General features: G+C 47.5%; 2 protein-coding genes across 2 annotated transcripts in view; one reads left to right on the forward strand and one right to left on the reverse strand.

Annotated features, from left to right (window-relative positions):
• Nucleotides 1–6,447, reverse strand: part of LOC128408803 (uncharacterized) — a 31,080-nt gene extending 24,633 nt beyond the window's left edge. The window contains exons 1-2 of the mRNA XM_053378824.1: nt 6,331–6,447; nt 1,136–2,060 (exon numbers count right to left, since the gene is read on the reverse strand). Coding sequence (XP_053234799.1) covers nt 1,136–1,939 — 804 coding nt within the window. The 5' untranslated portion in view covers nt 1,940–2,060; nt 6,331–6,447. The remainder of the gene's footprint in view (nt 1–1,135; nt 2,061–6,330) is intronic.
• A 6,918-nt stretch (nt 6,448–13,365) lies between these two features.
• LOC128409274 (zinc finger protein 135-like) lies at nt 13,366–15,445 on the forward strand. The gene is made up of 2 exons (XM_053379618.1): nt 13,366–13,465; nt 14,105–15,445. The coding sequence occupies exons 1-2, from the start codon at nt 13,399–13,401 to the stop codon at nt 15,283–15,285; spliced, it is 1,248 nt and encodes a 415-aa protein (XP_053235593.1). The 5' UTR covers nt 13,366–13,398; the 3' UTR covers nt 15,286–15,445.
• The last annotated feature ends 203 nt before the right edge of the window (nt 15,446–15,648 follow it).

Below are 15,648 nucleotides of genomic sequence, written 5' to 3' on the forward strand. Positions count from 1 at the left end.
ACCAGAACAGGTTACTTCCGGGTTTCGGCGGTCACGCATGCGTAGAAGCGCTAAATCGCACTTTGCGCATAAGCGCCAAATCGCAACCCGCGCATGCACAGACGCAGGTTGCGAACGCTGCGGGTTGCGAACGTGCATCCCACACAGATCACGTTCGCAACCCAAGCATCCACTGTATAATGAAGACGCCAGGCAAACTTCCCTGGGGAGAGCATTCCACAGACGGGGAGCCAATGCAGAAAAGGCCCTGTTCTCGCATTGCCACCCTCCGGACCTCTCGTGGGTCAGAGGCAGTATATGCCTCTGAATACCGGCTGTTGCGGAGATTGCTGATGAGCAGAGGCGAAGTGTGCTCATGTCCCACTTGTGGGGACCAGATCCCCTGCTGGGATCCTGCTGGGGATCTGGTCGGCCAATATGAGAAGAGGATGCTGGACTAGATGGGTCATTGGCTTGATGCAGCTGCCAGACTCTTCGTATGCTGGCTAGGGAGCACATATTTTTCGCTCTATAAGACACACTTTTTCCCTCCTAAAAAGTAAGGGGAAATTTGTGTGCGTCTTATGGAGCGAGTGCAGGCTGCGCAGCTATACCAGAAGCCAGAACACCAAGAGGGATTGCTGCGCAGCGATCCCTCTTGCTGTTCTGGCTTCTGGGATTGAGAATCCCCCCCCCCCCTTGTTTTCTCCAAAAACTAGGTGCGTCTTATTGTCTGGTGCGTCTCATAGAGCGAAAAATACGGTGCTTAAATACTGAGCTATCTAGGGAATACAGTGGTACCTCGGGTTACATACGCTTCAGGTTACATACGCTTGAGGTTACAGACTCCGATAACCCAGAAATAGTGCTTCAGGTTAAGAACTTTGCTTCAGGATGAGAACAGAAATTGTGCTCTGGCGGCGCGGCGGCAGCAGCAGGAGGCCCCATTAGCTAAAGTGGTGCTTCAGGTTAAGAACTGTTTCAGGTTAAGAACGGACCCCCGGAATGAATTAAGTACTTAACCTGAGGTACTTAAATAAATAAATAAGAAACAAAAGACGAAATGGATCACCCCTCCCCCCCAAAAAATAAAATGTTATGCAGTGCTGCATAAAACTCGTATGCATCCATGCCCAAACAATGCGCCTCACCCCACCTGCTCCTCCAGCTGTTCGGGCTTCCTCTTCCTCTCCCGAAACCCCTCCGCCAGGGCCACCGCCTGGGCACAGCTCTTTGGGCAGCCCTCCATGACCCAGCTCTGCACCTCCGGCGGCAGGACGGCCAGGAACTGCTCCAGGATCACCAGCTCCAGGATCTGCTCCTTGGTGTGCCTCTCCGGCTTCAGCCACCGGCAGCAGAGGAACCAGAGGCGGCTGCAGGCCTCTTGGGGCCCCTCCGCCTCCCGGTAGCAAAACTGCCGGAAGCGCTGGCGCTGGATCTCCGAAATGACCGCGTCCTCGTCCGGGGCCCCTTCTTCCTGCAGGGGCCCAGAGGGATCCACGCTCGGCGGGTCCTCGTGGGACTCCCTGCCAAGGCCAGGCTGGGTTTCGGTCTCCCACTCTTCTGTGGGGCATCTGGTGGCTTCCGTCTCCAGTTTGATGGAAGGTGGCAAAGTCGGGAAATTCTTCTGGTGTGGAGAGTCCAATCTCTGCGGGCTCCTCTCATCGGAGCTCTGGGAGTCTGCTGCCCTTGGCAGCTCCCGCCACTGTGACTCCACAAACAGCCCTGGTTTGTGTTTAACCCGCTGGCCTGGCAAACTCGGCAAATAATCCCTGACATTGACGGCCTGGGTGACACCGGGACCATCATTTCCTTCTGCCCACGCCATGGGGTCTGCTGCGCCAGCCTCCTCCTCCTCCCTCTCTTCCATTTCCTCCTCCGTCACCGATGGCACAGTCCGATCCAGCTTGGCTGGGAACGTGGCACCCAAATCTGGCAGCGCTCCCTGATCAGCAGACATTGCGGCAACTTCGCTCCTGCAGGGCAGGCTCCCAAGGTCTCTCCACCTCTCTCCAGATTTTAATTGGGGATCGCTGAGTGTCTAGAAACGAGAGCAAATCATGTTCCAAAGAAGCTGTTTCCTGGAGGAAAGACACAGAAACAAAACAACATAAGGAGAGACCTGTTGGATCAGGGCAAAGGCCCGTCTAGTCTTGCATTCCTGGAGTGGCCAAACTGAAGTCTCTTAGGCAGGGTTCAAAATCCCCCAGATGCCAGGCTCAATTACGGGTCCAATTACGACCACGTGGAGATTTCTGGATGACAGGCTGGCGACTGACATCTCCATCTGGCTATAATAATAATAATAATAATAATAATAATAATAATAATAATAACAACTCTGGGCGGCTTTCAACAGAACACTAATAAACAAAATAAAACCTTCAGTGAAGGAATATATGAAAAAATATGGTTCCGGAACTGGAATATTAATAGATAACGTGTAAAACGTGCAGGGGTAAGCAAGGAAATAATAAAAGAATCAGCTGAACAAGGATTAAATTATAACAACACAACAAGACAGAAGAAGAATAAGATGGGGAAAAGAGATCACACATGGGTGAAGGGAAATTTGAAATATTTTTTATAATATAAAAGCTTTAATATAAGATCTCTAACTGTTATATTTGTATACAGCAAAGAGAAGTTTAGAGTAATTAGGTATATTTTAATTTAGTTAATTATGTAATAGATTTCTGTTAGAAAATGAATATGGATGTTGAATTTGATGTTTGAAATTTTTCTTTTTTCGGTTTTGGAAATAAAAATAAAAAATAAAATAAAACTTCAAACATTAAAAACTTCCCTAAACATGGCTGCCTTCAGATGTCTTCTAAAAGTCGGACAGCTGTTTATTTCCTTGACATCTGATGGGAGGGCATTCCACAGAGCGGGTGCCACCACTGAGAAGGCCCTCTGCCTGGTGAGCAGAAGAGCTCGTTTATATCCCACCCTTTTCTCCAGGGAGCTCTTGGGTCACCCTGCTCCTCAATTAATCCCTACAACAAGCGTGTGAGGTAGGTTAAGAGGCTGTGACTGACTCCCAGGTCATGCAGCGAGCTTCATGACCAAGTGGGGATTTGAACCCTGATCTCCCACATCCTAGTCCGACACTCTACTCACTACACCACCATGGCTTCCAAGAGTGCTTCTGCTGTGGAGCAGCTCTATAAATTAAGTAGGTAAATAAATATGGCGAAAGCAAAATGTCACTTAGAGCAGGATCTGAAATATTTTCCTTGAAGCTTGAATTTGTTTTATTCTGGATTGTTTTAGTTGATTAGTTGCAGTTTCCAGTTCAATCGGTATTCAGATGCATATACAGTACTGCCTTCAACTGTCAAGGTAAAACGTAGCCATTGAGGCTAGCGGTCACAGATCGCGTTCTCTTTGAAACCCAAACTGGGAGACACGTGAACTAGAGTGAGAGAGATCAACATGTTCATTTGACGGCCTGCTCTCTTTCAATCCCATTCAAAGCAGTTGTCCTAAGAGGAGGCAGAAAAACTTGTATTCGGCCTCCGGAGCAGAGACTCTCTTCCGATCCAGGTATAGACAGTACTGAACTAGATGACCAACGGTCTGGCTTTGTGTAAAGTAGCTTCATTTTAACTTTATTATTCAGGTCAAAGTCTTGGTCAAGAACCTCACCCATCCAACAAATGACAACAAAATTGGGGAAGTCAGTTTGTTACTGTAACGTTTTATACACCTTTAGGTGCCAGGGGAAAAGGTTCCTCTTCAACCGGGCCTTTGGCTGATTGACATCCCTTTGAAATGTGTTGAGGGAGGGGGCGGTTAGTGGTATGTTTTCGTTCTTATTATGTATTTTGTATTTTTTATGTTGTAATTTGATGTCACAAATCTCCCCGAGATATACGGGTGAAGGGCAGTATACAAATTTTTAATAATAACGACACTGATAATAACAATAATATATTCTTGCATTGAATCAAAGCTGCACTTTGGGGTTTTTTTCTGTGTTGTTCAGAAGAATTCTACATCTTTTCTCTTACCAGACTCAGTTTTTGAGCTGAGGCACCATCAACCATGGCTATTTACTGGAGATCTACTGCCTTTCGGGGGGAGATTCCATAAAGCACTCCTGGACTAGAATTCCCACCATCCCCTGACCTTTGGCCACAATTGATTAGATTATTCATTCACATTTCAATCAGGTGATGGGAAAGAACCTTTGCTAGAGACCTTGGAGGACCACTACAGATTGGAGCAGACAATTCTGGGCTAGACAAACCTCTTAATGGGGAACTTTATGGGACTCCCAGATGCTGCTGGATTCATGATTTATCATCCCTCTTGATTTAACTTTCTACATATCATTTGGAATAATGTGGGTTGGTTTTTTTTAAGATGGGAAGACCAGGGTGGGATACATCCATGGCTGCCATATACTGAGTTAGGATGGAATCATCAAATATCTAAAGGGCTCTCACATGGAAGACGCAGCAACCAATGGATTCACATTACAAGATCGGTGATTCTGACCGTGAAGCAGACTCCCTCTGGAGATGGTGGACTCTTGGAGGTTTTAAAGCAGACGTTTGGATGGCCATTGGTCATGTATAATCTAGTTGAGATTCCTGCATTGCTTTGTTTGTTTGTTTGTTTTATTAGATTTATCTACTGCCCATCACAAGATCTCTGAACAGTTCACAAGCTAAAAACACAAGGTAAAAGTACAAACAAAAAGTTAAAATAAAAACTAAATAATAATCCCCCCTCCTATAAACACATTTAAAAGAGTGTAGAATGTTAATCAGCCAAAGGCCTGGTTGAAGAGCAACGTTTTGGCCTGGTGCCTAAAGATTAATAATAATAATAATAATAATAATAATAATAATAATAATAATTTATTATTTGTACCCTGCCCATCTGGCTGGGTTTCTCCAGCCACTCTGGGCAGCTTCCAAGAAAGATTAAAAATACATTAAAATGTCACACATTAAAAACTTCCCTGAACAGGGCTGCCTTCAGATGTCTTCTGAATGTCAGGTAGTTGTTTATCTATTTGACATCTGGTGGGAGGGCATTCCACAGGGCGGGTGCCACTACGGAGAAGGCCCTCTGCCTGGTTCCCTGTAACTTGGCTTCTCGCAATGAGGGAACCACTAGAAGGCCCTTGGCGCTGGACCTCAGCGTCCGGGCAGAATGATGGGGATGGAGATGCTCCTTCAGGTATACTGGGACAAGGCCGTTTAGGGCTTTAAAGGTCAACACCAACACTTTGAATTGTGCTCAAAAACATATAATGAAGGTGCCAGGCAAGCCTCCCTGGGGAAAGCATTCCACAAATGGGGAGCCACTGCAGAGAAGGTCCTGTTCTCGTGTTGTCATCCGCTGGACCTCTTGCGGAGGAGGCACAGGAGGAAGGGCCTCAGTGAATGATTTCAGTGTCTGGTTAGTTCATATGGAGAGAGGCAGTCCTTGAGGTACTGCAGTGCCAACGGCATAGCTAGCCGCCTGGGGTGGCCTGTGGGGTGGGCAGGGCACACCAGAATCCCAGCGCCTGAGCCCCGAGCACTCGAGCACTCAGAGCCTGCAGGGAGTCCCGTCTACCACAGGCATAGGCAAACTCCCATGATCCCTAGCTAACAGGACCAGTGGTCAGGGATGATGGGAACTGTAGTCCCAAAACATCTGGAGGGCCAAGTTTGCCTATCTACCACCTCCTCTGGCCCTTTTGGGCACCGCGGAGCCTTCAGGTGCCCAATCCATGGTGTTATTCCCAGAAGAGATGCATGGCTGGGCTACGCCTCTGGCAGTACTGAGGAACAGATGACCCCTTGGGTCCCTTCCAACGCTACAATTCTATTATTCTACCTAGCTCAGCACTGTCTGCACTGACTGGCAGCAGTCAGCCCTACATGAAAATGTCGGGGGCTGAATCTGGGACCACCTTCTGCACGCCTTCTGCTTCTCCCTCACATTTGAGATGACTTCATCCCGTTCCTGGATAGGAACGCAGGGCGCCGCCTTGCACAGAGTCAAACCGTGGGGATCCATGCAGCTCAGCGCTGCCCACACTGGCCGGCAGCGCCTCTCCAGGAGTTTCAAGCAGGGGGCGTTCCCAGCCCGAAATGAGGATGTCGGGATTTGAACCCGGGACCCTCTGCGTGCAGAGCTGGTGTCTCTGGGCCCGCGGGGCGCAGCTGCAGGACCTCCCTAGAGGGGGAGAGGAGGGCGAGAACTCCCTTGGGGGCTGCGCCGCTTTCACCCCTCCTGCACCCCCCTCCCCCCAAGCAGCCCCGCCCTTCCCGGCCCTGCCATTGCATCTCCGCGCGCGCCCCCGGCCCGCTGCGCATCCCCGCTTCGAACCTTCCCTTGCCATACCACGCGGCCTCCATTCATCTCCTGCTGTGCAGCTGCTCCGAGCATTCCAACCGGAAGGAACTCTCGTGTCCCCCCCCCTTCTTCTTCTCCTCCCCTGGAGTCTCCCTCCCACTCCCGTTCCCACAAAGCGCGGCTTCGAAGTTCGCTTCGCCTCTCTAGGAGTTTCGTTCGACGGCGCTCGGCTGCCTTAACCCTTCGAATACCCACACGGGAAATAAGAAGAGACGTGAGGGGTTTCGGAAACTAATAACATAGGAGTGGTTGGTTGGTTTGTTTTCCCCGCAGGCAGGGGAGCAGAGAAGCCGTCGCTCATTATTAGTGGCCCGGTGGATGCTGAGAATATGAGCAACTGTTTTGGTGGTTTGTTTTAAAAAAGTTTTAAGATCTTTCTTTGCTCTTGTAACTGCGCAAAAGCGTTACAGCATTTTTTTCTCACAAATACAAAGCATCTTAAAAAGCAGAGAGATCACCTTGCCAACAAAGGTTCGTATAGTTAAAGCTATGGTTTTCCCAGTAGTGATGTATGGAAGTGAGAGCTGGACCATAAAGAAGGCTGATCGCCAAATAATGGATGCTTTTGAATTATGGTGCTGGAGGAGACTCTTGAGAGTCCCATGGACTGCAAGAAGATCAAACCTCTCCATTCTGAAGGAAATCAGCCCTGAGTGCTCACAGGAAGGACAGATCGTGAAGCTAAGTCTCCAATACTTTGGCTACCTCATGAGAAGAGAAGACTCCCTGGAAAAGACCCTGATGTTGGGAAAGAACGAGGGCACAAGGAGAAGGGGAAGACAGAGGACGAGATGGTTGGACAGTGTTCTCGAAGCTACCAGCATGAGTCTGACCAAACCGCAGGAGGCAGTGGAAGACAGAAGTGCCTGGCGTGATCTGGTCCATGGGGTCACGAAGAGTCGGACACGACTAAACGATTAAACAACAACAAAAAAGTAATAATAATAATAATAATAATAATAATAATAAAGTAATAATAAAAAAGTAAAGTAGTAATAATAAATGATGGCATTATAATTTGGTAGGAATAAGCTGGAAACTTTTGCAAGCAAAAGTAGATTCTCTTTCTACACACACACACACACACACACACACTCCTATTGCATCACCAGTGGCCACTGGTAGTCCTCTCCTCCACAAAGTTGTCTAGTGCTCTTTTAAAGTCATCCAAGCTGGTGGCCAGAAACATTTATTCATTTACTTATAAAAAATATTTATATATCTCCTGCACATAAAATACCAAGGAAGTACACTACAAAAAACAGCATAAAACAACACAAATTAATCACAAAAAGGACCAAATCATCTAAAAATCAAAATGGAAATTATAAACAATGGGAGAGGCCCCTCAGCATCAATAAAGTCTGTAGGTTGCCTTTTCTGTTGGAAAAGTAGCCCTCAGCATGGAGATCTGGTTGAGGAAACCTGATTTAAATAAATAATCTGCAAAAAAATAAATAAATCTCATGGCAAGCTTGTGGGGTGCCGAGACAGAGAACGAGACTCCTAGTCCCAGATCTCCTCTTCCTCACACCTTTGTCTTCTTTTTCTTGTTTATATAATTTTTATTTGGTTTCACAAACATAAAGTTATAACAATCCAAATTACATTATTATTAATTATTATTATTATTATTATTATTATTATTATTATTATTATTATTTATACCCCGCCCATCTGGCTGGATTTCCCCAGCCACTCTGGGCGGCTTCCAACAAAATATTAAAAATACAACAAAACATCAAACATTTAAAATCTTCCCTAAACAGGGCCTTCAGGTGTCTTCTAAAAGTCAGATAGAGATCCATATTTAGAGATTTCTCCAAATCTCTGGACTTCCCACCTTCCTCTCCATGGGTCCTATTGCACACCCTCTCAACTGCAGATGATTTCATAATCCATATTTTGTTTCTCTCCATATTGTCCATAATATCCGCTACATTGTAAGTGTTGTAGTCTTCCTTTTTCTTTCAAGTTTTGCAGGCAGGCAGGCAAGGGTTCAAGTTACAGGTAGGTAGCCGTGTTGGTCTGCCGTAGTAGTCAAAACAAAATTTTAAAAAAAAATCCTTCCAGTAGCACCTTAGAAACCAACTAAGTTTGTTCTTGAACTTTCGTCCAAAAACAAACTTTGTTGTTGTTGTTGTTTAGTCGTGTCCGACTCTTCGTGACCCCATGGACCAGAGCACGCCAGGCACTCCTGTCTTCCACTGCCTCCCGCAGTTTGGTCAGACTCATGCTGGTAGCTCCGAGAACACTGTCCAACCATCTCGTCCTCTGTCGTCCCCTTCTCCTTGTGCCCTCCATCTTTCCCAACATCAGGGTCTTTTCCAGGGAGTCTTCTCTTCTCATGAGGTGGCCAAAGTATTGGAGCCTCAGCTTCACGATCTGTCCTTCCAGTGAGCACTCAGGGCTGATTTCCTTAAGAATGGATACGTTTGATCTTCTTGCAGTCCATGGGACTCTCAAGAGTCTCCTCCAGCACCATAATTCAGAAGCATCCATTCTTCAGCGATCAGCCTTCTTTATGGACCAGCTCTCACTTCCATACATCACTACTGGGAAAACCATGGCTTTAACTATACAGACCTTTGTCAGCAAGGTGATGTCTCTGCTTTTTAAGATGCTGTCTAGGTTTGTCATTGCTTTTCTCCCAAGGAGCAGGCGTCTTTTAATTTCGTGGCTGCTGTCACCATCGGCAGTGATCGTGGAGCCCAAGAAAGTAAAATCTCTCACTGCCTCCATTTCTTCCCCTTCTCTTTGCCAGGAGGTGATGGGACCAGTGGCCATGATCTTCATTTTTTTGATGTTGAGCTTCAGACCATATTTTGCGCTCTCCTCTTTCACCCTCATTAAAAGGTTATTTAATTCCTCCTCACTTTCTGCCATCAAGGTTGTGTCATCTGCCTATCTGAGGTTGTTGATATTTCTTCCAGCAATCTTAATTGGGATTCATCCAGCCCAGCCTTTCGCATGATGAATTCTGCATATGTTAAATAAGCAGGGAGACAATATACAGCCTTGCCGTACTCCTTTCCCAATTTTGAACCAATCAGTTGTTCCATATCCAGTTCTAACTTTAGCTTCTTGTCCCACATAGAGATTTCTCAGGAGACAGATGAGGTGATCAGGCACTCCCATTTCTTAGTTGGTCTCTAAGGTGCTACTGGAAGGGGTTAAAGTGACAGAGCTGGGAGGCCTAGAGAGGCTTGGAGGAAAGCACGCCACACACAAATACACACAGAGAGATTTCATAAATACGTATTTGAAGGAGGCTGCTGGCAGAGTGTAAATACCGGTGCCCTTTCCTGTTCTGCCATTGGGCGGAGCTGCTCCCCCTGGACCCTGGTTCTGACCCAGAGGACTAGCTGCTTGCAGGAGGGGCAGCCGTATTGAAGGGCAGGAGCAGATCTCAAAGGAGCGGTGAGTTAAATGCATGGAGAGGGGGGGTTGTTGTTCAGCTCTTGCAAGCAAATGGCGGGCCCTAGGGGCCCCCGATGGCCCTGCCTTACTGCATGCAACCCCTCTTGCTCCCAGTTTGTTTAGAAACGGGGTGGAGGCCGTTTCAGGCTGAGCGCATACTGCATCTGAAACCCTCCCCCCCATAATTCTCAAAGAATTCTGGGCACTGTAGTCTCTTAAAGGTTGCTGGGAAGTTGGAACTCTGCAGGGAGTAAACTCAATTTATTTGGTTTTTCAAATTAAAATTTTACATATTTTACATATTTTTCAATTCAAAATCCTTTATTAGGCATATCACACCTCACATTAACAAACAAACATCATATACAGACTGTATAAAATACGGGCTCAGCGAACACAATTTCTCCCAGTCCTATTCTTAACTCCAAAAAATAAATCAATGTACATAAATAATATAATACAACACAGCAACATCACCTACCATTAAAAACCACTAAGTCTCTTTATCATGGCCCATTCTTTCTTCATGGACAGCACTTAAAAATTCAGCCGTTATTAAAGTAATTTGATCATCGCTGTCCGCCAGCAGGTCCTGAACAGTTGGTTGTGTAAAAAACTGTCTATTAAATTTTAGGGCCTCAAATAATTGTCTTCTGGCATAGCTGCCAAAATCACAGGAAAAGAATATATGCTCCAGAGTATCGGGTTCCTGTTTTCTGCATTTGCAGAGACGCTCTGATTCTGGGATAGCTAAGTATCTTCCTCTCACTACCGCCGAGGGAAACATGTTAAATCTGGCCAACATAAACAGCCTACACGATTCATGTTTCTTCAGATTTGTCATGTATCCCTTTTGGAAATCTCTACACAAAGGGAGATTTAGGTGGATAGGAGAGCAGGTGCTGTGCTTTGCAACCTCAAGCATGGCGAGAACACTTTTTTCTGTGAGGGTCTTCCTGAGGGTCTTCCAGAGATATATCAAAACATAAATAATAAAAACAAGATTCCTAGGAATCTCCTGGACTTCCATCCTCCCCTTTGTGGGTTCTATTGTTAATCATTTCCTCCCATCTTTTATGGGTATCTTTTATGATACTCCAGAATCTCAACCTGTGGGCCCCCAGATGTTGTTGGACTACAACTCCCATCATCCCTGAGCTCTGGGCCTTGCTAGCTAGGGATGATGGGAGTTGTAGTCCAACAATATCTGGAGACCCACAGGTTGAGAACTGCTGCTCCAGATCCTTTGCCTCTTCCATTATGTCCAGAATTCAATCTTAAACTACAAGCGATATTCCAATCCTACTAACAATTTTATCTGTTTGCAATGGTCTTTAAGATAAGTTATAAATTTTCCCCATTCCTTATTAAAATTTTGGTCTTCCTGATTTCTGACTCTTCCGGTCATTTTCGGCATTTCTGCATAGTCTATTAACTTCTCAGGTAGGGACTGTGGCAATCACACAGGGTCCCCGGATGTTTCACCGTCTATTGATCCCTGTGCCACCACTTTATTTCTCGCTGCCACCACCCAGGCCCTACCTGGTACAATCCTGAGTCCAGTCAGGGTTAAATTGGAACATAAACTTCTGTTTATTTATTGCAGTTTAACAAGCGTGTGGTTTCATAAACGGTATCGGTCAATTGCAATCATGGGGTGCCTATCCAGACCTATAACTTCCGCTACCTGCTCTCACTCACTAAACCACCTCTCAGATATTTACTTGTCTTCCTAGCCCCTAACTGTTCCTGACTCAGCTTATTTCGCTACACTAACTCAACCTACCCACAGACTCTATCCCAATTCACTCCCACTCCAACCAACCACCCAACTCCCAACAAACTCCTCCCTTCACCCCTCCCAGAGCTGGTTTTATAGTCCCTCTGACTCCACCCCCTGGGTCCTGATTGGGTAACCTGTTTAACTATTTCACCTCCAGCACTCTCATATGTTAACGTCACAGGGACCTTATCTTCTTTCCATCTCTGGGGGCAGCACCAAAGTGATCTCATTGGGGCGCAAGCCTGGGCAGTGTGTCTGGAGATCCTGGGCTGCCCAGATGACAAGACCCTCCTCTCGGTCTCACTGATGGGGTGCAAAGGAAAGCAGAGCAAGGCGTTTGGCACCAATGCTAGCCCCGCTCAGAATAGGGCCGCTGAACTCAGTAGAAACGAATAGCTTCAGTTCACCAATCTCTATGGTTCTACTCTGAACATGGAACGTAAGAGCCTGCCGCATCATGCCTATGGCCCATCTAGTCCAGCATTCTGTTCTTGCAGTGGCCAAACAGACGTTTGTTGGGAACCCGCAAGGAGGACCTGAGCACAAGAGGCCTCTCCCATCTTAAGGTTTCCAACAACTGTCGTTCAGGATCATCTCTGCCTCCGAAGCAGAAGTCAAATAAGTTGGAGTTCTTGTTATTAAATATACCAAGAAAAAAGCACACCAAGAACTCTGGCCAATACAGTGGTACCTCAGGTTACATACGCTTCAGGTTACAGACTCTGCTAACCCAGAAATAGTGCTTCAGGTTAAGAACTTTGCTTCAGGATGAGAACAGAAATCGTGCTCCAGCGGTGCGGCAGCAGCAGGAGGCCCCATTAGCTAAAGTGGTGCTTCAGGTTAAGAACAGTTTCAGGTTAAGAACGGACCTCTGGAACGAATTAAGTACTTAACCTGAGGTACCACTGTATAAGTTTCAAAAGTGGGAGTGGTCCCTACTCGCAAATCAATAGTCAATTGTAACAAAAACTAATCCATTCAAAAGTATGTATTCTGACAAGGATTACAAACTCAAATAGAGATTACAAACTCAAACAGAGATCTCAAACTCATAAGGACATGTATAACACAATAATTTGTTACAGTATTAAAGGTAAGAGTTTATGAGTAGAGATAAGTTCATGTTAGTCCATAGTAAGATTTGACGTGAAGATCTTAGTTTCAATCCTTGAGCAGAAGTCAGAAGTCAATTATGGACCAGAAACCAGGACAGGGCCCTGTTTCGATGTATTCACCTTCATCAGCTGGAAGTATCAAACATTACATGAAAATACATTTAAATTCCAAATTATCATAAATTATAAAACAGTATTATGCAGCATTTGGTTCCTCACCTAATTTTTAAGGGGTCGTGAAATTTTGAAGAATTCGTATAAATATATCCTGTTCCGAAGCAGAAGTCAGCATGGAAGGTGGTTTCCTTGCCTTCGTTAGAAGTTGTTAAATGGAGGCTGGATGGCTGCCTATCAGGGAGGTCGTTGCAGCGGTTTTCCTACACTAGCCGGGTGATGGCGGTTGTTCTCCATCTGTGGATGTTTTATCCTGGAATATTTCATCTGTCCTGCCTCTGATATATTTTCCGGGGGCCCCCCCTCAATATTTTACCCCTGTAATCTACTCCCAAGAGTTTTGGCTGAAGATCAGCCAATAAAATAATATAGGTCTCTGTGAACATTCTGTGACATCATTGCAACCTAGCCAATGAGGAGGGGTGGACAGGGGAAGGAACAGCAAGGATGACCTTCAGGTTACTGTTTCAGGAGCTGCACTCGTCCTCGGAGAAGCTGCCCTGCATTTCAACCTGAGTTCCTTTGGGATCTCCACAAGAGCAGAGAACCCCACGCAAGGGAGTCATGCAAGAGGACCATGAGGAGACCACCGTTCTGGATCCCCAACTGCGTGTCTTTCACGATGGAAGAGGTACGCAATAAAGCAAAATATGAATAAGTGCTGTGCTGCAGCAGGCCAAAGGTCTGTCTCCAGCAGGGGTGGGGGGCGAGCTCTAACCAGAGGAAAAGGGATCCCTCCATAAGCCACTTGGGCAGGTGGGTGGGGCCACCCACCTGTCAATCACCTGGCATCATACTACACCAGGTCATTGAGAGCTATTTATTGGTTTGTTTATTTAAGGGACACAGATGGCGCTGTGGGTTAAACCACAGAGCCTAGGACTTGCCGATCAGAAGGTCGGCAGTTCGAATCCCTGCAACAGAGTGAGCTGCCGTTGCTCGGTCCCTGCTCCTGCCAACCTAGCAGTTCGAAAGCACGTCAAAGTTCAAGTAGATAAATAGATACCACTCTGGCGGGAAAGTAAACGGTGTTTCCGTACGCTGCTCTGGTTCGCCAGAAGCGGCTTAGTCATGCTGGCCACATGACCCGGAAGCTGTACGCTGGCTCCCTCGGCCAATAAAGCGAAATGAGTGCTGCAACCCCAGAGTCGGCCACGACTGGACCTTATGGTCAGGGGTCCCTTTACATTTACCTTTACGTTCGAAAACTGAGGTACCACTGTATCACAAGGACAAATTGAACACCATCACAGTTCTCTCCTTCTTCCAGCAGGCAGTGACTCTCTCTGCAAGCGGAAGGCGCAGACATTTCCCACGGAGTGTCCCACAGGATTGGAGGAGCCCACATTTGTACGGGGCGAAGAGAGCCCTCCCCAGGGCGTTACGGAAGGAGGGGTTTTTCATCTTCACCGGGGACTGGAGACACAGCTGAGTAGCTGCCCTTCAGAGGGAGAAAGAAACTCTGTTCCTTTCTGGGGTGCCTACGAAGGACTTGGTGGATCTACAGTACAACAGAGAGTCCCCCCAGGAGAGATCCAGGAGGACAGCGAAGGCCACAGCTGGAGGCCAGACTTTGTGATCAGCAGGAGGAGCTGTAAGAAACGGGACAAGCCTTACAAATGCTCCGAGTGCGGGAAGAGCTTCAGTGTGAGCTCCGACATTATCCGCCACCAGAGAATCCACACGGGGGAGAAGCCATACAAGTGCCTGACCTGCGGGAAAGGCTTCAACCAGAACTCCCACCTGACGGCGCACCAGAGAACCCACACCGGGGAGAAGCCGTACAAGTGCTGGGAGTGCGGGAAAAGCTTCAGCCTGAGCTCAGACTTCACCAGGCACCAGAGGATCCACACGGGGGCCAAGCCGTACAGATGCTCCGAGTGCGGGAAGGGCTTCATCCAGAAGTCACACTACATCACACACACAAGGAGCCACACGGGCGAGAACCCGTTCCAGTGCCCCGAGTGCGGGAAAGGCTTCACGTCCAGCACGCTGCTCATCAGACACCAGAGAATCCACACGGGCGAGAAGCCGTTCAAGTGCTCTCACTGCGAGAAGAGGTTCTGTGCCAGCTCGAACCTCGTGACCCACATGCGGACCCACACCGGGGAGAAGCCGTTCCCGTGCCGCGAGTGCGGGAAGAGCTTCAGCCAGAAATCCACGCTGATCGCTCACGAGAGGACGCACACGGGCGAGAAGCCCTACAAGTGCTGGTGCGGGAAAATGTTCAGCAAGAGCTCAGACATCCTGGCGCATGAGAGGACCCACACGGGAGAGAAGCCTTACGCCTGCCCAAGCTGCGGGAAGCACTTCAGGATGAGCTCGCACCTCGTAAGGCACCAGCGCGTCCACACCGGGGAGAAGCCGTACCAATGCTCCGAGTGCGGGAGGAGCTTCAGCGCCAGCTCGCACCTTATCAGACATCAGAAAATCCACCTGAAAGCCAAGTGACAAACAATGGAACTCAGGAGCAAGAGTCTTAATAGCACAAGGATGGAAGACTGAGGAAATCCCGACTAAAGAATTGTGGCAAGAGAAACTGATGGCCTATGCAGAACTGGCAAAATTGACACATAAACTACGGGACAAGGATAAAAGGTAAAGGTAAAGGGACCCCTGACCATTAGATCCAGTTGTGGCTGACTCTGGGGTTGTAGCGCTCATCTCGCTTTATGGGCCAAGGGAGCAGGCGTACAGCTTCTGGGTCATGTGGCCAGCATGACTAAGCCGCTTCTGGCGAACCAGAGCAGCGCACGGAAACGGCGTTTACCTTCCCGCCGGAGCGGTACCCATTTATCTACTTGCACTTTGATG

Source organism: Podarcis raffonei, chromosome 2 (assembly GCF_027172205.1).
Source record: "Podarcis raffonei isolate rPodRaf1 chromosome 2, rPodRaf1.pri, whole genome shotgun sequence".
Taxonomy (NCBI): domain Eukaryota; kingdom Metazoa; phylum Chordata; class Lepidosauria; order Squamata; family Lacertidae; genus Podarcis; species Podarcis raffonei.